A 21042-nucleotide genomic window follows, 5' to 3' on the forward strand; every position below is an offset into this window, starting at 1 on the left:
TTTATCGTCTAACTCACATACATAGGCATAATGAAGAGTGTGCACAAACAACCAATGCTGGTGTATTTCTGGTTAGGACAGTGTCATTGAATCATTAAAACATTTGTATTTAACCCTAATTGAAATGCTGACTTATTGTATGGAGATCACCTGATACAAACTGTTCAGGAAAACATGAAAAGGTCAGTCAATGTAAATTGAATGTAAACATTTAAAGAACAGCGGACGTCTGGAACATGAGCTAGAGAGAATGGAACTGTTTCCAGAATGTTCTGTATGTTATGATGACATCACTGTTATGATCTAATCATAAGGTTCTGATGGGCCTTTGTGTCTTGAGTCAGTACGAAGCAACCTTTCAAAAGAGAGAGAGAGATTGTGAGAGAGAACTGTTCATCGTTGACAGCATCTACAAGACACTTCGAAAATCTACCAGCTAAAAATGGATCAGGGGTGGAACAGAAGTGAAGGATGTAATCTCAGCATGTTTAACACCTCAATCAGAGAAGACAAAAGCAGACAACAGGTAAATAGTGCTGCCTGTCTTACATTTTTGTGAATTCATGATGGTTAAACTTGATGTTTTTAGTTGTATTCAGAGGCAGTGATACAGGAGGCATTGGGAATCCAGTGTTTATTGATTATACATATATACTTATACATACATACATTTTGAGCAAATTCTTGCAAAACCTTCAGTCATCTTAGTAAAACCAGGTTTCACAAATGTTGCAATGCAGCTATGCGTTTAACATCAAACTCAGCACAATGAACTCTAATCTGAAGGAAGCAGAAAATGGTTTCATTTATGGGTTGAATAAATGAAAACAAAAACAAAAAACTGCTGTTTTTCTTTGAGGCTGTTGGTCTCGGAAATTGTGGAAGGCTTCTTGTGTGTTTGTGTTTCCTCATTTTTTATGCTGCAGAAGAAAAAGCAAACAAATGATCAGAAAGATAAAATGATGATGAGAACATACATATGTTCTCTCTTTAAAAATACATTTCATTCAGGCATCTTCAACTCACCTTCAAAGAAAGACAAGTTCTTTGATGTGACTGAGATCTTATACACGTCTGATCGGTTCTCTTTCACACTCAGTTTTTCTAAAGGGTCAAAACAGAGTTTCATTAAATCTCATGATTAATTAGGTCACTTTTATGATTGAGACACAAGCCTTTCCCTTTAATTCTTTCTCTGTATAAGATAAGCTAGCACAAGAACTTGGATCATATGGATACTAACCTTTCTGATGTGCTGCATAATTGTTATTGACTCTGCAAAACAAAAAACGAATTGTTAAAATGTGGTGTGCCAGATGTTACTCAAAATTCAAAACAAGAGCCCTAATAGTTACCTTTTTCTCCTTATACCATACACAATTGTTCCACACACTGTTGCAATAATAATAAGACAGCCAGCTGTTACGAAAGAAGCTCTTCCAGCAGCAAGTGAGCAGTCTGAGAAATCTGAAAAAATCACCCAAGACCTTAATGCCTTTGTCCAAAACACATAGAAAGATACATATATAATTTGTATATATACTGTACTTTTTCTGTGTCAGTTTTTTTGTTACTTACCTACAACAGTTAACTTGTGACTCACTGTTTGACTCAGCCCTGTAGCAGCATTAATAGCAGAGCAGGTGTACGTCCCACTGTCCAAGCTTTTAATGGATTTTATGACGTACACAGCCTCATGCAAACTGGTTGGCTTTCCATTATAAAGCCAGGTGAAAGTTGATGATGGTACAGACATAGTGGAGCAGTAAAGCATTGTAAAATCTCCAACATGTACTGATTCAGGTCCTGTGATGGCCACATTATCAGGTCCATCTGTAACACAACCAAAACATCATATTGTTTAAAGTTACAGCAGTTTGGCTGTATTCTTGAAGAGGCTTCTGATGTTTCCATTATACTTGTTTTAGTAATACTACAGTGTAAAACCACTCTGCTACAAGTCAAGGTCCTCTAATCAATATTTTACTTAAAAGTACAAAAGTATTGGTATCAAAAAATCATTTAATTACTAACACATAGACCTACTGCTGGCTAGCTTGTGAATTTACCCCTGGGGATTAATAATGTTTTATGATAAAATAGATAATAGATTATAATCTATAGATTATATTTTGTATCATTAATCTGAATTAGCACAGTAACTAGTAACTCAATGTATCAGATATGTAGCTACATAAAGCACAATAATTGCCCCTGAATTGTAGTGGAGCGGAAGTATAAAGTTGCAGAAGATTAAATAATATAAAGCACCAGCACCTCAGAATTGTACTTAAGTATAGTATAGGTGCAGTACCTGATTAAATGTACTTTGTTACTATCCATCACTGGTTAGGCCAGCCAGACCATAATGCCCACCACCTTCTCAAAGTGTGAGTGCTGAGAGGAGGCGCGTCGGCAGGGGGCGCTCGAGATACTCCAAAAAAGGAAAATGTCCTCTGATTTTTTATTTATTTAAATAAAAAATAAAAATGTTTAATCAAACGTTTGTGTGAAAGTGAATCCAACAACATTTATTTATTATAAAATATAAATAGTTGTATTAATTTCATGCAAAATCGACCCCAGTTGACCTCGTCTTGTGATTGGTTGCTCAAAGCTCAATCAGAGAGAGACGTATGGCCAAGTTTAGGTTTAGATAAACTAGCTAGCTATAGCTGCACGGTAGCAGAGCGATGAAAGGAATAACTTGCTGCGTGTTACAACGAGTTGTTGTTCTGCTAAAACGAGCAGAAAAATATCACAACGTTATGGAGTAAGTGTACGTGACGCTAATCTTTCTGCTGAACTTTATCTGACGACGTAAAGCATCATATTGGTAGAACAATGGGATTACAGCGGCCATATCGGGATGCTTTCCCGGAGTCCAGCGGACAACCACAGAGTCCACCGAAGCTTCTAACCAGTAAGTACACATTTCTATAACAGTCAATTTAGGACTTTTACATTATTGTTTGGACAGTGTTTGTAATGTGTCACCTTGTGTAATAAGTCTAAAATAATTACAATTAAAAATAGGTTATATCAATGTATCAAAAGATCTCTGAAGAACAACTTAACAGGTATGCAATGTACACGGAGTCTTATATGATCTATGAAGATACTGTAAGATTAATATAATTGATGATTTTTTTTAATTTTTTTTACATATAGTAGGCTATAAGCCTCAAACTTTGAACACCTAGTGGCAGTGATACTGTAGGCCTACCTAATTTTATAAAGTGCTGTGCTCATTGCTCATTTGCAAATGTATGCTGATGGTATGGCCTAGGTTACGTTATTTAAGTCTGTGCCGTTTCAGGGCTTAAGGTTTTTTGTGGCACTTGCATTATGAGCATTAGATTCGCAGTTGTAGTTTCTGTCTGCCATTCCTAGTGACAAGTGAACAACTGGGATTTATATGGAACCTGGGATTAATTGCTTCTTTAGGGATGGGTTGTAGCACAAGTCCCTTTGCCATTAGTCTCGCTTTGCCAGACCCTCTTCCAAAGCGCGCTGAAAGTCGGTCTGGCTACTCCACATAGCATTCGTGGATGGTAGGAAAACGGGCTCTGGTATTTCTTTAAACCAGTCAGAATCGTCATGGGCAGTGCTAAACTCTGCACAGAGCCGCTTCAAAATAGTTGTGCGAGAGAAAACTAAGATTGGACAGATAGTCTAGCAATCTGTCTCAGTTGACCATGCAGTGATTTGAGGAGCAGTCAACAATAGTCCTCATAAATCCACCTAATGTAAAATTCCAACATAAACAAAGCGGAAGGAAACGGAAAATACATGCATCCGGCGGAATTTCCTGCAGCACCTGAGCAATCCCAGAAGTGGAACGCAAAGGATATAGACTGCTTTGCCATAGACTCACGTTGGATGAAAAGATTCACCGGCTGGCTGATTCCACTACTAGCACCATTCAACACGTTGCACCTGAATGGTCCCTGGTCGTAGCGGGTCACGTTAACTATAGTGAGAGTGGAGCCTCCATCAGTGAGCTGAACTCTGTCACTAGCTGTAACCTCAGAGCTGCTGTTCAGCCAGAGGAAAGAGAGAGAGGATCCAGAGGAGGAGCAGGACAGACGGGCAGAGCTGCTGAACTCAACTAAGTGTGTGTTGTTGGAAGTCACCACCACATTGGAAACTGGTGCTGTGATTAAAAAGTAAAGAGAGGTTTGCAGCAAGTCAGGTATTCAAATATTTAACTTAAAGCCAGCCATTTAACTTACTAAACTTATTCTAACTTACTTAGTACAAAGACAGCTGCAGGCTGAGATGTCTCATATCTCAGAGTTTTGTTGTTAACGGCCTGACAGCTGTAGTTCCCACTCTGACTCATCTGAATGTTCATCAGTCTGAGCTCTGGTCCAGTATCAGACAGCAGGTCTCCATTCAGAAACCACTGAAACTGGGCAGCAGGTCTGGAGACAGCTGAGCACATCAGGTTGATGTTTGACCCTTCCTTAAAGTATTCTTGTGACGGAGACAGCTTTAAATGAGTTTTTTCTGGGCCAACTGGGGGAAAAGGAAATAAACCGGTATAGTCACCAATTAAAGAACTGTAGCTTGATCAATGCTGCATCTAGCTTGGCTCAGTGTGAAGGGTTCATTGCTGTTAATATGTTGTTCAGATGCTTTACTGCATAATTAAATTAAATACAGCTATCATTTAACCAGTACCAGCCAAACACTGCAGCAATCAAACAGCAAGCAGCACAATAAGTAATTTAGAGCAAACCACTCCTGACATGATGGTTGACATAATTGTGAATCAAGCTGCAAATGTAAAGGCCTGTGTAGCATTTGCATGCAAATGTTGCAACAAAGGGTTACTCACAGCTGATGTAGAGTTTAACTGGATCACTGGTGTAATTACTGAAATTATTGAACACATGACACCTGAATGGTCCCTGGTCGTAGCGTGTCACGTTAACTATAGTGAGAGTGGAGCCTCCATCAGTGAGCTGAACTCTGTCGCTAGCTGTAACCTCAGAGCTGTCGTTCAGCCAGAGGAAAGAGAGAGAGGATCCAGAAGAGGAGCAGGACAGACGGGCAGAGCTGCTGAGCTCTGACAAATATGTGGTGTTGGGAGTTATTACAACATTGGAGACTTGTGCTGAGGGTATAAAAAAAAAAAAAAAAAAAAAAAAAAAAAAATGTTAGTAGAGGGGGAGAAAAGATTGCATAAATCAATTGCTCTGACTTCTACATCAGCAAATGCATTTTGAATTTTACCAATTCTATATCAAACAACACAACTAAACAGTCTAAAGGAACTATTTCTGACCTAATTATTTTAGCCGTCAGCTACAAGAAGTCATTCTCCTTAACTTACATTTTACAACAGCGATAGCTGCAGTCTGTGATGTTTGATTCTTCATAGTTTTATTGTTAAAGGCCTGACAGCTGTAGTTCCCACTCTGACTCATCTGAATGTTCATCAGTCTGAGCTCTGGTCCAGTTTCAAACAGCAGGTCTCCATTCAGAAACCACTGAAACTGGGCAGCAGGTCTGGAGTCAGCTGAGCACTTTAGGATGATGTCTGACCCTTCTTCATAATATTCTTGTGACGGTGATAGTGTCAGATCGATATTTTCTGGGCCGACTACGGCAGGAAACAAAAAGATACGGTGACCAATAAATAGGGGGGTGGAAACGGCAACAAAAAGAACACAGATAAATAATTTTAGTATGACATGAAGCTTGACTCAACAACAAGACTTTTAAACTGTCTGGGGTTTGGATGAACATAATGTAAGATGAACATGTCAGTTAGTGACTCACAGATGATGAGGAGGTTTACTGGATCACTGGTGCAGTTACTGAAATGATTGAACACATGACACCTGAACGGTCCCTGGTCGTAGCGGGTGACATTAACTATAGTGAGAGTGGAGCCTCCATCAGTGAGCTGAACTCTGTCACTGGCTGTAACCTCAGAGCTGTCGTTCAGCCAGAGGAAAGAGAGAGAGGATCCAGAGGAGGAGCAGAACAGACGGACAGAGCTGCTGCTGGACTCTAAAATGTCTGTGGTGCTGGAATTTACCTTTATATTAGATACTGGTGCTGTGGGGAGAACATATATTGATTATCATTTTGTACATTTTGAATAATAAATATTCATAACCCTAAAGATGCATAATGAACACTTGTGTGTGTGTGAATAAAGCCTATCACTACTGTAAACACCTTAATTTGAACTTACCCATTACAGTAACAGCTGAAGGCTGAGATGTTTGAGATCTCAGAGTTTTGTTGTTAAAGGCCTGACAGCTGTAGTTACCAGTCTGACTCATCTGAATGTTCATCAGTCTGAGCTCTGGTCCAGTATCAGACTGCATGTCTCCATTCAGAAACCACTGAATTAAGGCAGAAGGTTTGGAGATAGCTGAACATGACAGGGTGATGTCTGACCCTTCCTGAACGTATTCTTGTGATGGAGATAGTGTCAAATTAATATTTTCGGGGCCGTCTGCAGTGTATGGCACATGGAAATTACACACAAAACAAAAGAGTCACCAAAAAGCAAATGAACAAAGAGCACAGGGAAAAGTTTTTAGACACAGCCGCTACTTTTAGCAAATTTCAGTATTACATATTAATGTGAACATTTTAAGCTCTTGGATTCAAAGGAACATGCAACAAATGAGCATTTTAAGTAAGCTAGTAACTGACAGCTGATGGAGTTGGTTACTGGATCACTGGTGCCATTACTGATAGGGTTAAACACGTGACACTTGAACGGTCCCTGGTCGTAGCGGGTCACATTAACTATAGTGAGAGTGGAGCCTCCATCAGTGAGCTGAACTCTGTCATTGGCTGTGACCTCAGAGCTGTCGTTCAGCCAGAGGAAAGAGAGAGAGGATCCAGAGGAGGAGCAGGACAGACTGACAGAGCTGCTGAACTCCACCAAGTCTGTGCTGCTGAGAGTTGCCACCACATTAGAGATTGGTGCTGTAGGTTTAAATAAAGAACACAATTATTAGGAGTCATATGAGGGGGAAGTTTTAATTGCCCTGGCTTTTCTATGCTGTTTCTTTAGCAGAACAACCACAAAAAACATTATGTGCCATACGTAAAATAACCCTGACCCTAAACATCCATGATGGAAAATTGTGACTTGGTATTCACTGTTCTCGCTCCTTGTATGCCAATCAAAGTCAGATTTTATTGAACTGATAACAATATTGCATAAGAAAAAGGCTGCAGGAAAGATATGGTCTAGGTCAAAGTCATAATTGTTGGAAGAGCTGTGTAAAGATTTACAGTAGCTACTCCAAACATTTGACAAAGATATTGAACATCAGTGGAAACATTTAGTATTTGAATTGTCAAAATTCTTTTGGCTTCGGGCATTTCATCAAGCAATGACTTCAAGGATGTCTTGTAGTTTAAAATGATAGCATATTTGATTCTGTAGTCATATCATAATATCTGATTCATTTTGTGGAAAAGTGGAAAATCACTTCTTTTTTTAAAATCTCTGATGCCTCTTAAAGAAACAAAATCTTGTTTTCTGTAGGTTTTTAATTTAACAGTGTTGCATCAATGTACCATGTATGTCCAGTCTGCAGTTTCCTCTCTGCTGTGCTGCACCATTGGGTATAATGGTGATGGTGTATTCTCCACTGTCACTAAGGGTCAGATTCCTGAGCTCTAGAGATCCAGTAGATCTGAAGAGGGTAATCCTGTCTGAATATGCTGGTCCAGTGTAATTTACAGTCGTTGAGGTAATTATATTAGAATCAAAAAAACTCCAGGTTACTATCATGAATGGTGTTTCTGGTGGAGTCACTGTTGTGGTGAACATTGCTGTCCCTCCAACAGCTGCAATAACACTGTCTGGTAGCACTCCGTCTCCATGGCTTAAACCTGGAGGAGAAGACAGTTACATGTTTGAAGAAAATGTTACTGAGACTTGGACAATGCGCTGTTGATCACTGGGACTGTTATCAATTAAAAACATTTCTAAATACCAGAAGCAAGCAATCCAATCTAAAAAATTATTGTGCAAGAATATCAGACTCAGAGAGGTGCTATTAAGTGTGAACAAAAACACTGCACTGCTGATACAAGACTGTTATTTGAATAAAGATTAGGTGTTAAGTCTATCTGTGTAATCTAGAGTTTATAAGACGTCCTACCAACAATAAATGATTATGTAACCAAGGCTATGAGAGCGCTTTGTTTGTATTTATAGTTTGTCGTCCTAACCTTGAGTTTTATTAGCCTATCTCAGCAACAAGCAGTACCGGCATGCAATAGTAAGCCTTTGTTTTCTTTCTTCACACTCACACCGTTCTGGGAACCAAGATGGAATTTTGGATAGACTCCTGTTATGGCTGGCGGTTCAACCGGTTTTGAGTTTTGGCGACCTGTCGTCTCCACTTCACTCAATCAGGATCCAGTACTCCAGGGAGCTCCTTTTACGCTGGAGGCATGTCACTGACCCACCGACGGATTTATATTCACCGAGTTGGGACCCAGCACGGTCAATTGGACAACAGGGCCATGGATCACACCGTAAAACAAGGACCAGGAAGCGGGGGCATAGAGGAGGCATTCGTCTCAGGGTGAAAAGCCAGTAACTCTCGCGCATTTCCCTGCCATCTATCATTATTTCCAACGTCCAGTCTCTGCGGAATAAAACCGCTGAGTTTCAGGCGCAGGCTCGTTACTCTCACGAGTTCAGAGATGCCTGCGTTCTTGTGCTTACGGAGACATGGCTGTCGGATAGAGTAGGGTTGTGCCGATGGACGATATCATCATGGAGAGCCACCATCGTGATGCCACGCCCCCCACCCTGTCAAACACGCTAATCCTAGTCGCGGGCGCTGGATGAGAAATTGACAAGTGCGTTGGTCTTAAACTAGCAAAGACACAAAGACAAGACATAGGGCTCCTTAAGTGGAAGCTACTTTTCCCCCCCTTACGTGCAACCTATTTGTGAAAAAGACCATCGCTTTGAGCAGACTGGATTGGCTGTAGTGATACATTCTCTCTCTTCTCTCTCTCTCTCTCTCTCTCTCTCTCTCTCCCCCTTTCAGTTGTAGCTCGCTCTACCTTCTAGTAACGTTGGACACAGCGGTCTCGAGTGAGAGAGAAAAAACGTTAACGTGGAACGCTATCACACTTTCCTTTCTCCCCTCATTGGACTAAGTTTGTCGACACTACTCTGTGCGTGCATCAATAAGTAGCTCTGAGGTCCTGTAGGTACGGGACGGTGTTATGCAGGATTTATGAATGTACGTTAGCAACAGTAGGCTAATTCACGAGGGTGCTATTTTATGTGTGAGCTAATATTGCGCATCTGTTCAGATTTATGTTTCTGTTTATTGAATGCGTTATTCAGTGCAACCATAACCGACAATGTAGTTTAAACTCCGTAATGATGGTATATTAGGTTATTACTGTCGCTCTGTTGAAGGCAAACGTCCCACTGTACTGTCGTTACGCAGATCACGGACATCTGATTGACTTTACTGAGCCGTAGTTAAGTGAAAGTAGGTCAAGTTGTAAAATAACGAGCCCTACCAGCAGGGCACCATTTACAGAGGGCATTTAAATGTATGTTTAATCGTTTCTATGTTAACTGTTATCCCATGGACAGTGACCTAGGAATATGTGGGTTCAGGTCGCCCATTCGGCTGGACAGAGACACAACAACTACCGGCAAGTCTACAGGCGGGGGTGTGTGTCTCTATGTGAATGAGTGCTGGTGCAAATCGGCCATTGTTAGAGATAAACTCTGCACTGCCGATGTTGAACTGCTCATGGTTTAACTTCGTCCTCACTACCTAGCCCGGGAGTTTCCCCATCTATTCGTCACTCTTGTATACATCCATCCTAAGGCGAACGGTAACAATGCATGTGAACTTATCTTTCAAGCAGCTCAAAGGCTCCAAACGCGATCTCCCGACGCCCCAATTCTCATTCTTGGGGATATGAATAACTGCTCATTGTCCAAAACACTTAAAGATTTTCACCAGTACATCACATACCCTACCAGGCACAGTAAAACTTTGGATCTGTGCTACTGCACAGTTAAAGGTCCCATGACATCGTGCTCTTTGGATGCTTTTATATAGGCCTTAGTGGTCCCCTAATACTGTATCTCAAATTCAGCCTTGGTGCAGAATTACAGCCACTAGAGCCAGTCCCACAATGAGCTTTCCTTAGTATGTGCCATTTCTGTGCCTGTAGCTATTGAGGAGGAGAGAGGGGGGGGGCAAGGTGGAGGGTGGGGGTGTGGCCTTGACCAACTGCCACTTTGCTCGTTTGAAAGCCATGATGTCTCTCTCTCATAGGTTGGCCAAATTCTCTGGTAGGTCAAAGCAGAGAAAGGGGAGGTAACCTTGACCTCATAAGGAGCAGATTCCAGATCGGCCCATCTGAGCTTTCATTTTCTCAAAGGCAGAGCAGGATACCCAGGGCTCGGTTTACACCTATCGCCATTTCTGGCCACTGGGGGAACTTAGGCAGGCTGGGGGAACGCATATTAATGTTAAAAAACCTCATAAGTGAAATTTTCATGCCATGGGCCCTTTAAATACTCATAAAAGTCCATCCTTCTCCCACCGTTAGGCTCATCTGACCATAATTGTGTACTTCTCGTCCCTTCATATTGCACTGCCCTCAAGAGGGGTAAAGTACAGACTGTGCATGTTAAAGACTGGTCAGAGGATGCTTGCTTGGCTCTCCAGGGGTGTCCGGATTGCCCAGGGTGGAATATGTTCAAGGAGTCCAGCTCTGATATTGATGAACTAACAGATGTTATCTGCAGTTGGATCTCATACTGTGAGAGTACGGTTATTCCAACTAAGGTAAAGTATATCCAAACCGTAAACCATGAGTTACAAAGTCCCTGAAGATGTTGTTGCATGAAAAGAATAGGGCTTTTCATCATTTCACAAAGATGAAATGGAAACATCGCTCAGGATGAACAACCTGGGCTCTGCCTGGGACAGTATGAAGACAATTGTGGGGCTCAAGGGAGGGGGGAGGAGTAGGCTTGAACTGAACAGTTACAAGTCTGACTCACTGCTGGCACAGGACCTTAACAGGTTTTATGTCAGATTTGACACTCACGACTTCAGCAATAAACATTCTGAACTCAGAAACAGTCTTCTGGCATCTCCCCCTTTTATCTCTCCTTTAACTGTACGTACACACCGCCGCCAACTTGAGCTGCAAAGAAGCTCTGGCCGCCCTGTCAAGGACGCTTGTCCAGAAGTACGGGGAAGCTTATTGACGCTTTGGCCGCTCTGACGTGGCAGCATTCTTCGATCATGTTCAACACACGATTGAAGAAAAACACTAGAAACCTTTTATAAATTACATATATAATGACAGAATTTGTATTGTTTGTTGGTCGCAGTGGTGTCTGTTAGCAGTTAGCTCGCTCGTTAGCCGCTGAACCGCAGCAGAATGCAGGCAGAGCGAGCAGCCGCCAGCTGTTGATCCGTGCAGGACTTCACCGTGAGCGAAGTCGACTTCGCGACTGTTTAGAGACCATGTGACCGGCAGGTAACGTTAACTGGTCCCTATACGCAAACAACGTCATATCATAAATGATAGGGAACCCAGCAACGGCGATTATGAGCTTTTCCTCTATTTTCACGGAATTAATGTTTTGGTAGGAAAGAAAGTTTACATCGTATGTTTCTCTGGGATCAGCCAGCGCGAAGGACGTCTATATTCCGATTGGTTGCTGCCATTTGCCGCTGCTTGCCGCTGAACTGCGTCATAGCTCATTACCATAAAGTTGACCAAAGTTCAACTTTCTGATTGACACTCTGGACGCTCAAAACGCCCAAAACGCGACGCCGACAGATTTGACGCTCCTTGCAGCTGAGAGAAGCCAGCTTCCATTGAAAATGAATGACTTCCGGTATCTTTAGAAGCTCAAGTCGGCGGCGGTGTGTACGTACAGTAATGAACGTAGTGTCATCAACTGTTTAAAACACTGTAGACCTAAGAAAAGTCCAGGACTAGATAATATTAGCAGCCACCTGCTGAAAGTGTGTGCGGAGCAACTAGGTCCAGTATTCTATGATATATCTACCCTGTCACTCTCCCAGCAGAGAGTGCCATCTCTATGGAAAAAGTCTGTGGTGGTGCCTGTTGCCAAGGTTAGCCAGCCCTAAAACCTTAATGATTTCAGGCCTGTTGCCCTGACCTCCTTGGTCATGAAATCCTTAGAAAAACTTATAAAGGTAGAGCTTCTAGCTAAGGCGGAACTCCTTTTAGATCCATTTCAGTTTGCCTACAGGGCCAAGAGGGGGGTACAGGATGCCACTATCACCTTACTGGTGTGAGAATGCTTTCCTTCATCTAAACATTGCAAAAACTAAGGATATGTCCATTGATCTCAGACATCATCCCAATGTCCCCTGTAGTAGTGTTATCAAGGGCCAGGACATAGACATGATGCCATATTACAAATATCTGGGCACCTTGATTGACAACCGGCTTAAATTTGAACTGAACGCTGCTTCTTTTTGCAAGAGAGGCCAACAAAGACTCTTTGCACTCAGGAAACTTGCTAAATTCCAGGTGGACAAAACATTAATGACTTTGTTCTACAGAGCTTTTATTGAGTCTGTCCTGACATTTTCTATCATCTACTGGTATGGAAACCTCACCATCAAGGATAAAAATGCGTTTTTCAGCTTAACAGGTTTCCTTAATATCTGATGAGGCATTGGTGTCATTTTTGGATTTATTACAGTACATATATTACATATTTGACCTTTTAAGGCACTCAATTCAGCTATGAGGAGGTGATAGCCCTTGCTTATATTAATGAGACATGTATGTATTCATGTATCTTTATCGTTATTCTCTATTGTTTGAGTTTTTGTAGTTATTTTTACTTTCATTATCACTCCAATACAACTCTGCAACTATTATATTTATTCTTTAACTCAGGCTGAAGCTGCTGTTTTTATTGTGTTAACTGTTGTGTGGTTTGTGTTGTATATTCTTCATGTGTTCAAATTGCCCTTTTGAGACAAAGAATTAACTGAACTGAAAGAAATCTTGTCAAAACTATTGATATTTTGATCATTAAAAAATAATTCACTATAACTGAAATGAGTGCTGCTCAACAAAGAGAATAACCATCTAAAACCGGTTCATTTAAAGACTTTGGTCTTTATAGTTTGTTAGATCCAACTGTGCCCTGCTGTAAGTTGGGATTCATAGCTGGACAAAAGCTTTGATATTTACACTTTTAATAATATCCACTTTCAGCGTTTTAAATTTAATATAGATAACCTGAATAAACATGACCTTGATGGAAGAGTTGTGTGTGAAAGTGTTTTTAGAAGTCTTGATTTCTCACCTGAGATGGCTCCCAGGATGATCAACAATATCACAGATGTCTCCATATCTTGTGCAGGTCTCCAGGCGCATAGAAAGTGTTTTCATAGAGAAGGTGCTAGAAGTACAGTGTGTTTGAGGGGAGGGGCAATGGACACCTTTTTACAACCTTTACTACTTTTGTGGTGCCTCACTCTGGACACTCTGTCCATGACAGCAGTGACAGTCATTGAGTATGAGCCATGCAATTTGTGTGAGAAGTTGTTGGGTGGGTGTTAATCTCATTTGATTTGTTATAAATGATCAATGAAACAAACTTCAGGTATGCTCATATCAATCAACAAAATAGTTCTGATAAAATCCAGGACAGAGTGGTAATTGTTGTTGAGCAAACAAAACACAACAAAAGTAGCTCTAAAAGTGTAATATAGTGCTTAATGTGAACTGTACTTTACATAATTACATGAACAGAAAACATGCAAAAATATTTCTGCGTAATCTGAAGAAGTTGTCTTTGGCCATGAAAATAACATTTGAACTGTGTAACTGTGTCTCATACAGACATTACATTACAAACTTTAAAATATCATTAAATATCATATTGGTGTCCAAAGAATCAATATATCATTATAAAACCTGGGATTTACACCCATAGTACAGTATATTACTGTATATCTATATGTATATTTTCACAGGGAGGGAACCCTGTCTTTGCACTTAATTTTGATGAGTTTGTTTTATTAAAAGTGCTTGTCACATCTCACATGTGACTTTAACTTACAACTAAACATTTGTCCAGCCCACTTCATTGAAAATACAAAGGTGTATATATCGTTGAAAAATACTGACATATGATTTTTGCTCCATATCAGCCCTAGCTCGTGTACTTGAAATTGAAGTTTACAGAAATTCATAGCCTACATGTCATTTATTAAATATATAGGTGTCACATATATACTACTGTACTGATCTTGATACAGCACACTATATTACAAAACAATTACATTACACAACAGTTACAGTTTTTGTATAATTACTATACAATACTAAACAAATCTGTAATTTTGGGATCCTAAAGTGGTTGTGAGTCCCTCAGGCGATGGCAGGCAGATACATATTTAGCTGTCAGTGGACCTGCTGTCCCCTCTCTAGGAGAACTTCCAGCTGCTTTTCTGGTGTTAACATTGGGACGTTTTATTTTTTGGGCTATTTTTCCAAGGTGTAAATCTCTTACTGAAGATACTTACTTGGAGGAGGAAGTGCATCTCTGTCTGACCCAGTTAGTGGTCACTGAGCCTGTATTTAGTCAGGATCCGTCTCTTCTTTGTATCTCTGATAGTGTGCAGATACTCTGTCAAATAACAATTTTGTCTACTTTGTTTGCTTTCTCCAATGTTCTAAATATTGATCTGTTGAATGATTTTATAATTTGTTTTGTTGTGTTGTTATGAACCACGGCTGATGGTTGAAGGCCTGGTTAGTTAGCTTCACCATTAGCTGACTGAGGGGACTGCACTCAAAATGCAAACAATGCAAATCTGTCAATTCTGTTATATGGGCATGGTGTCTTTGTGGGGAAAAGTAAGCTTGAGGCAGCAGCAAATATGGCCATCGCCACCTTCAATGAAGGTTTCCTCTGCCATGCTTTCTGTTATGGAGAAGTTGTGGCTTCAAAGCACAGTTGTGACAGTCAATTCAATGAGAGAAACTGATATGCTCAGGATCTCGAAGGCTGAGGCCGTCACAACTGCTGGTGCAAAATATAGGCGCAAGAGTCTGAGTGCTGAGTCTGGTGAAAAGGCATCAGCAGGAAGTGAATGAAGTGTCTACAAATGAAGCAAGCATGGAAAATAAGGCTAGACGCTAACTGTGTGTGTGTGTGTGTGTGTGTGTGTGTGTGTGTGTGTGTGTTAGGGCTGCACGATTATGGCCAAAATGATAATCACGATTATTGAGATCACGATTATTTGTTGATTTTAGCCAAAACAAATGTTATTGTCACATAATTATAACTGCTTTTACATCCATATTGTGCTACATTCCTCCTTTATTGAAGGATACTGTGAAGGAGTATGCCATTTCAGCTGTTGTCCGACCGCTTTCCACACATGCATGTTTGCCGTGAAAGATACAGGCAACGCAATTTTCTGTTCACGTTAACGGCGCATGTGGTGCCTGGTATCTACCGGACGAAATAGCTACATGGATTTCTGTGGCTCATTACACTGCCACTTACATGTCTGCGTTGCGCTCTGATGCTCCGAAACCCACGTTAGAGGCAACATAAACATCGCTGAATGTCACGCTAGTAAACACTAATAACACGTTACACAGCAGGTAACGTTAGCCTCCCGTTAGCCACAGTAGTAACTGGATTAAACACGGCTAAAATGCTGACTGCTAAACAGTGTAGTGTGTCTGTATTTCACTGTAGGATTCCAACAGCGGGACGTCCAACAGTCTGCTGCTAAAGCTATGAGCTAAAAGACACAAACTAGCACCGGTCACTGCTGTTGTCTGAAAAACAACACAGACGGGACAAAACGTTGCGTTTACTGGTAAACTGGTAAACATTGTGACTGGCTTATGATGACCGACTGCTACCTGTTGTGGAATTTTCCTCACGTTACTCTGTCCTCTGTGACTGTCTACATCTAGAAACTAAGCTGCGCGGTGCAGGCAGGGAACAGCTCTGATTGGCTCATGGAGACGTGATCAGACAGTGGTTTATGGAGCGCTAGATTGGCTTTGCAAAAACTGTTCTATGAAGGGAATGACGCATTTTAAACAGGGTGGGAAATTAACTTTTTTGCCCACCAGCCAAAGTGGCTGGTGGATGCCCAATTTTACCAGCCACTTAAATTTTTTACCAGCCACTTTTTCCGGAACTCAAATTTATAAATGAAAGTGCACTAGCATACTTTTAATTGCTTTATTAAATTACTTATTAATACATATTTTATTAATATAAATGTATTTATTATGTGTCAGTAGCTTGTTGATCTTTACATTGTTAGTTAATTTCCTATCCTGGCCTGAGACACACATTCATACGGTTTGATAAAGGACTTATTGGACTTAAACTTATCATTGGTCTTACAATAACAAGTGTAGCTGTCCTCAATTTAGGTCATCCTGTACGTCTCATCTCCGGTTTTTCCTGCATTTTGTGTGTGTGTGTGTGTGTGTGTGTGTGTGTGTGTGTGTGTGTGTGTGTGTGTGTGTGTGTGTTTCGTCAGTCGCGGGGTAGAACTGAGCAGCAGAAAGCCGACAGGATTAAAACGGCAGCAGCTCCTTAAACATCGTTAGTCTACATTGACGTTAAAATGTATACAGGTTGGCAGGACGGTCTGAAATGTTTTGCACGGTCTTTCGCTGTACGTTTGTCAATGCGCCACTTGTTCGAGAAGTACCTTCTCTTTTTCTTTACTTCGCTCTCAACAGTTTGTACAGCCATAGCTACTGCTGACTCCGCGGCGGGCCTCTTAACACCGGGGATATGTCGCCACATTTTTTAACAGATAATTTTCCTTTCGTCTGTACCTCAGCTAGCTAGCTACATGTGTCACGGACTCACTGACTAGCGCTGAAAACTAGCTACTCGACTATATGTGGTCAAAGCCCCGGCTGTGAACGGTTTCATTTCCTGTAAGTTCTTCACAATAAAGGTCCTCCGTTATGTTGGTATTTGAATGTTTTTATTATGAAGCAGCAAAATCTGGACATTTTGGGGATTCATTAGCAGTAACGTAACGCGACTCATATAAGCATTGTGCATTGTTACTTAACAACAGCATTCTTTGACAAAAACTGTCCAATCCGTTACAAGGAATGTTTTACAAGTCACCCGCCACTGTGGCTGGTAAACAAGGCAAAGTCACTTTGAAAAAATACCCGCCATTGGCGGGTGGCGGGTACTAATTTCCCACCCTGATTTTAAATATCGCTCGATCACGCAAATTTGATCATGGGAAGCCAAAATCGTGATCGTGATTAAAATTTGATTAATTGTGTGTGTTGTGTTGTGTGTGTGTGTGTGTGTGTGTGTGTGTGTGTGTGTGTGTGTGTGTGTAGTTTTTTACTGGGGTTCAGTTGAAGGCCATAAATGCTGTGTTATACGTTTTGATGTGATTTTTAGGTGGTTTGTATTGTTACTAATGATTTAAGATATTGTCTGTAAATAGTAAAAGTATGAATTGTTACAATACAAATCTTTAAAGACCGTTTTCTCAAAATGGGTTTATTCTCACACTCTAATCTCCACTTTAGCAGCACTTACATACACCAAATTTTCAAGTTGTGTTCCTATGTATATTCTTAAGGTTTTTGCAGAGGGGTTTGTTCATATATCACTCCGTCTGATTTATACAACATTTTATACCTAAAAATGGGGCGATGGCTGCTGACAGTATTTTCTGATTAATGGTGATAAAAAGAGATATCCAAAATCCCTTCTGTAAAAACCTTTTGACTCTAATATGTCAACAAAATGAAACAATTTTGAATCTGGCTTTATCCAATGTTCAGATTTCTCTTCTGGAAATATATGCAAATGAGTGCATATTTAATGAGATAATACCATATTTGCATATTTAAACATAAAAATTCTAAAAACTTGTAATACCAAAGATATTTGTCTTAATGTCAGTAATCCACTAGGGAAGTTTCGTGCTGATATCTTTTAGTTATTTCCTTTATCCTATTCACCTGGGGTGTCTCCCCTTAAGCATCATTGCTATATATACCACCCTCAATAAGACCAACACAGGTGGATGTGTCTAACTTTGTCATCAAAAGCAAGCCGTCAAGCTAGAGCTGGGCGATATGGAAAAAATCAAATATCTCGATATTTTTGACCAAATACATCAAAGTCGATATTGCGGCGATATTGTAGGGTTGACTATTGGTGCTTTTACAACGTGGCTACAATGACTGGGTGAAGGCATTACCCACAAGTGGGTAAAGGCAAATAATAAAACAGCTAGTAAGTCTGGTAAGTTCAGAAAGTTACATTACTGTATTGCAGCCTTTAAAAACAGTAAAAAGACAACACAATATTACGATATCCAAAATTTAAGAAGATATCTAGCCTCATGCAGTATATCTATGTCGATATAATATCAATATATTGCCCAGCCTTATGTCAAGCTGCTAATACATCCACTAGTCCTATTATGCCCCAAACTCTTGCTATGCCAGTCCTGGTCATGGGAGTTTTGGGTATACTGCTGTAAAGTCCACTTATGTGAAAATAGGTTTCACCAGTTGATTCTTTGGCAGCAGCACATAGGCACACCCTTGTGGGGGGAAAAAAAGAGGAGCGAATGGAAAGTACAAAATCTGATATAGAGTTTTAATAAAAGTTTATTGTAGTAGTAAGTTGATAAGATGTTACCAGGCCTCAGTCTGTGTTAAACAGCATAAACACTTTATTATACATTTGACGGGTGAATCATATACAAGAACAAAGTATATAAAGTAGTTCTGTTATAAAACACCTGAAATGCCAAGTGTCAAGATTGATTCATTAAAGCTGAATCTGTTAGCAGACATGAGCCCATCTCTGCTGTGGGGACAAATTGTACTGTTCTCTTAAGCAAGAGGTGCCATTACAGCAATTAGCGATACTTCAGTTGTCTTAATATACAATACGACAAACCGAGGCAGCTGTTAATCATTAAACACAACAATGAATGTTACAGATGTAGATTACTGAAGAACATTTTAAAAATACTGCAGGGCAAAAGCAAATGTGAGGGACCACTGGTTAATTTTACCATGTATCATTCACAACTTTATTTTATGTGAAAATAACATTTAAAGAGACACAGCAAAAATGCTTAACACTTAACACACACACACATTATCTAAAGTAAATCCAATTGTAGATCAAAATGAGCAAGGTTGTTATATAACCTCTATTTCCACAGACAAAATACAGTCTTTAGACCGATATGAGTGCCACCATGGTCAGGACAGTGCAAAACATGGACATAGAACCACTGATGGGAGTGGAGGAGTCTGGATCAGAAAAAAAAAAGCATTACTTTTATTCTTTTCCATTTACAATCACATACTCTTTCTTTTCCATTTGCAATCACATATCAGAATAAACAAGTTGGAGAGTTATAAAAGAGAGCTTAAATACCATGCAGGTTGTGGAACACAGAGGCTTTCAGACCAGTGATACGGTTATGGGCAGTGCAGGTGTACCTCCCCAGGTCCATCTCTTCCATCTCATGAATGTAGTGTACATACCCATGCATCATCATGTGTTTGAACGTCCAGAGGAAAGTTGCCTTAGGTAGGGAATCGGCAAAGCAGCTAAGAACAACACTCTCTTCCAGTTCTGCTCCTATTGGTGTCTGAACGATTATTGGTCTGTCGGGTCCATCTGAACAGATAAGAAAGAAGATAATGGTTATGACGAGATTGAAGAAAAAAATAATTATAGGAGCTTGAGCACTTATTCAAAATGTGAAGATAGTAAAAAACATCATGGTACAATTGAAAGTACTTACAATAGACTTCAAGGTTGCATTTGGCCGTGTCAAAGCTGAAATCATTGCTAACGTTACAAAGAAACTCTCCAGTGTCTCTCCGGTTCACGGGGCTGATGGACAACACTCTGTTGCCATTGTGAAAGCTGAATCCATCTCCAGAAACCAGAGGTTTTCCGTCCTTCATCCACACTCTAGACTTAAAGCTGTCAGCATCGCAGGTTAGGTTCAGGGAGGTTTTACCTTCTATTAAGTTTTCTGTGGGGCAGGCCATAGTGGGTTTCGACACTTTGGCTGTGCATAACAATTGAAAAGAAAGATAATAAGAGGCATTCTTAAAACAGACATCTTGTTTCAGATTTATTCATTCCAAATTCGTTGGTATTACACAGGCATTATTTTCAATTCCTTCCGAACATTAAAAACGACCAATCAAATTATTTAGTCTTACTTACTCAGCACATCCAGTTTAGCAGTTCCTTGAATCTGCCCAGCTCCATGTGGGATGATGATTAAGTCATATTCTCCGCTGTCCTTTTCAGTCAGGTTTCTAAGCACCAAAGATCCAGTAGATTTATCCAGGATGATCCTGTTCTCATAGTCTGGTCCCACTACATCTACACTGGTTGAAGTTATTACATTGGTGGTACCATTGAAGCTCCAAGTCAATGCCATAAATGGTTCAGCTGTCGGTTTTACAGATGTTGTGAAGGTCACACTCTGCCCTGCTACTTCACTAAGTAAGTCGACGGTGAGCACACCGGCTCCATAGCAAAGACCTGCTGAAATGTGAACATAGTTAGCCGACCTCTCACAACCTGTAGTTCTAATGATGAATTTAAAACCATTAATACCTTACCTGAGGAGAGGAAGACAAGTATGGTTGACCTAAGAATCGTATAGTTCATGGTGTATTACTCAGTTTGGTCCTCTTCCAATGTTACCTGACTTCTGCCATCTGAGTTTGTGCAACAGTGGAATAAGTGCCCTTGAGATTATCTGCAATAAATGAAACCTGTCATCAAGATGTCCTCAGACTTGGCATGCCTACTTATTACCTCAATTTAACCCTTTGGGTTTATGGTAGCTCTCCAAACTTGCATAACAACTACTAAAAAACAACTGCATGTTCAGAAATTATGAGTATTATCGACTCTCTCGACTCTCTCTATAGAATTACAATAGGATCTTATGTTCGGTATGGTCATAGCCA

General features: G+C 40.4%; 3 protein-coding genes across 4 annotated transcripts in view; 1 reads left to right on the plus strand and 2 right to left on the minus strand.

Annotated features, from left to right (window-relative positions):
- Positions 1–709: 709 nt before the first annotated feature.
- Positions 710–13408, minus strand: LOC120561857 (carcinoembryonic antigen-related cell adhesion molecule 5-like). The gene is made up of 14 exons (XM_039805165.1): positions 13352–13408; positions 7561–7878; positions 6682–6960; positions 6212–6478; positions 5791–6072; positions 5342–5611; positions 4844–5122; positions 4255–4521; positions 3878–4156; positions 1579–1833; positions 1356–1467; positions 1244–1275; positions 1027–1104; positions 710–920 (listed from the first exon to the last, which is right to left on the minus strand). Exons 1-14 carry the CDS (start codon positions 13395–13397, stop codon positions 916–918), a joined length of 2769 nt encoding a protein of 922 aa, XP_039661099.1. The 5' UTR covers positions 13398–13408; the 3' UTR covers positions 710–915.
- The window catches only part of LOC120561858 (carcinoembryonic antigen-related cell adhesion molecule 5-like), an 80827-nt gene continuing 62648 nt past the window's right edge, over positions 2864–21042 (plus strand). The window contains exon 1 of the mRNA XM_039805167.1: positions 2864–2923. The gene's annotated coding sequence lies outside the window, so the exon portion shown is untranslated. The remainder of the gene's footprint in view (positions 2924–21042) is intronic.
- LOC120561862 (carcinoembryonic antigen-related cell adhesion molecule 1-like) lies at positions 18706–20816 on the minus strand. Of its 2 annotated transcripts, none has more exons than XM_039805173.1 (5): positions 20689–20816; positions 20285–20611; positions 19851–20123; positions 19478–19723; positions 18706–19350 (listed from the first exon to the last, which is right to left on the minus strand). In XM_039805173.1, the coding sequence occupies exons 1-5, from the start codon at positions 20735–20737 to the stop codon at positions 19274–19276; spliced, it is 972 nt and encodes a 323-aa protein (XP_039661107.1). In that variant the 5' UTR covers positions 20738–20816; the 3' UTR covers positions 18706–19273. The 2 variants fall into 2 exon arrangements, with proteins under 2 accessions (XP_039661107.1, XP_039661108.1); XM_039805174.1 differs by having other exon boundaries at positions 20285–20608; positions 20689–20786.

Source organism: Perca fluviatilis, chromosome 7 (genome assembly GCF_010015445.1).
Source record: "Perca fluviatilis chromosome 7, GENO_Pfluv_1.0, whole genome shotgun sequence".
Classification (NCBI taxonomy): domain Eukaryota; kingdom Metazoa; phylum Chordata; class Actinopteri; order Perciformes; family Percidae; genus Perca; species Perca fluviatilis.

Coding starts and splice junctions, on each gene's coding strand:
- LOC120561857 (XM_039805165.1), bottom strand. CDS start 13,397: ATGGAGACATCTGTGATATTGTTGATCATCCTGGGAGCCATCTCAG. Junction 6,073..6,211: donor TTCAGCTGTTACTGTAATGG/GTAAGTTCAAAT, acceptor TTCTCCCCACAG/CACCAGTATCTAATATAAAG. Junction 1,834..3,877: donor GGTGAATCTTTTCATCCAAC/GTGAGTCTATGG, acceptor GTTGTGTTACAG/ATGGACCTGATAATGTGGCC.
- LOC120561862 (XM_039805173.1), bottom strand. CDS start 20,737: ATGAACTATACGATTCTTAGGTCAACCATACTTGTCTTCCTCTCCTCA. Junction 20,612..20,688: donor ACTTGTCTTCCTCTCCTCAG/GTAAGGTATTAA, acceptor TTCACATTTCAG/CAGGTCTTTGCTATGGAGCC. Junction 20,124..20,284: donor TGCTAAACTGGATGTGCTGA/GTAAGTAAGACT, acceptor TGTTATGCACAG/CCAAAGTGTCGAAACCCACT.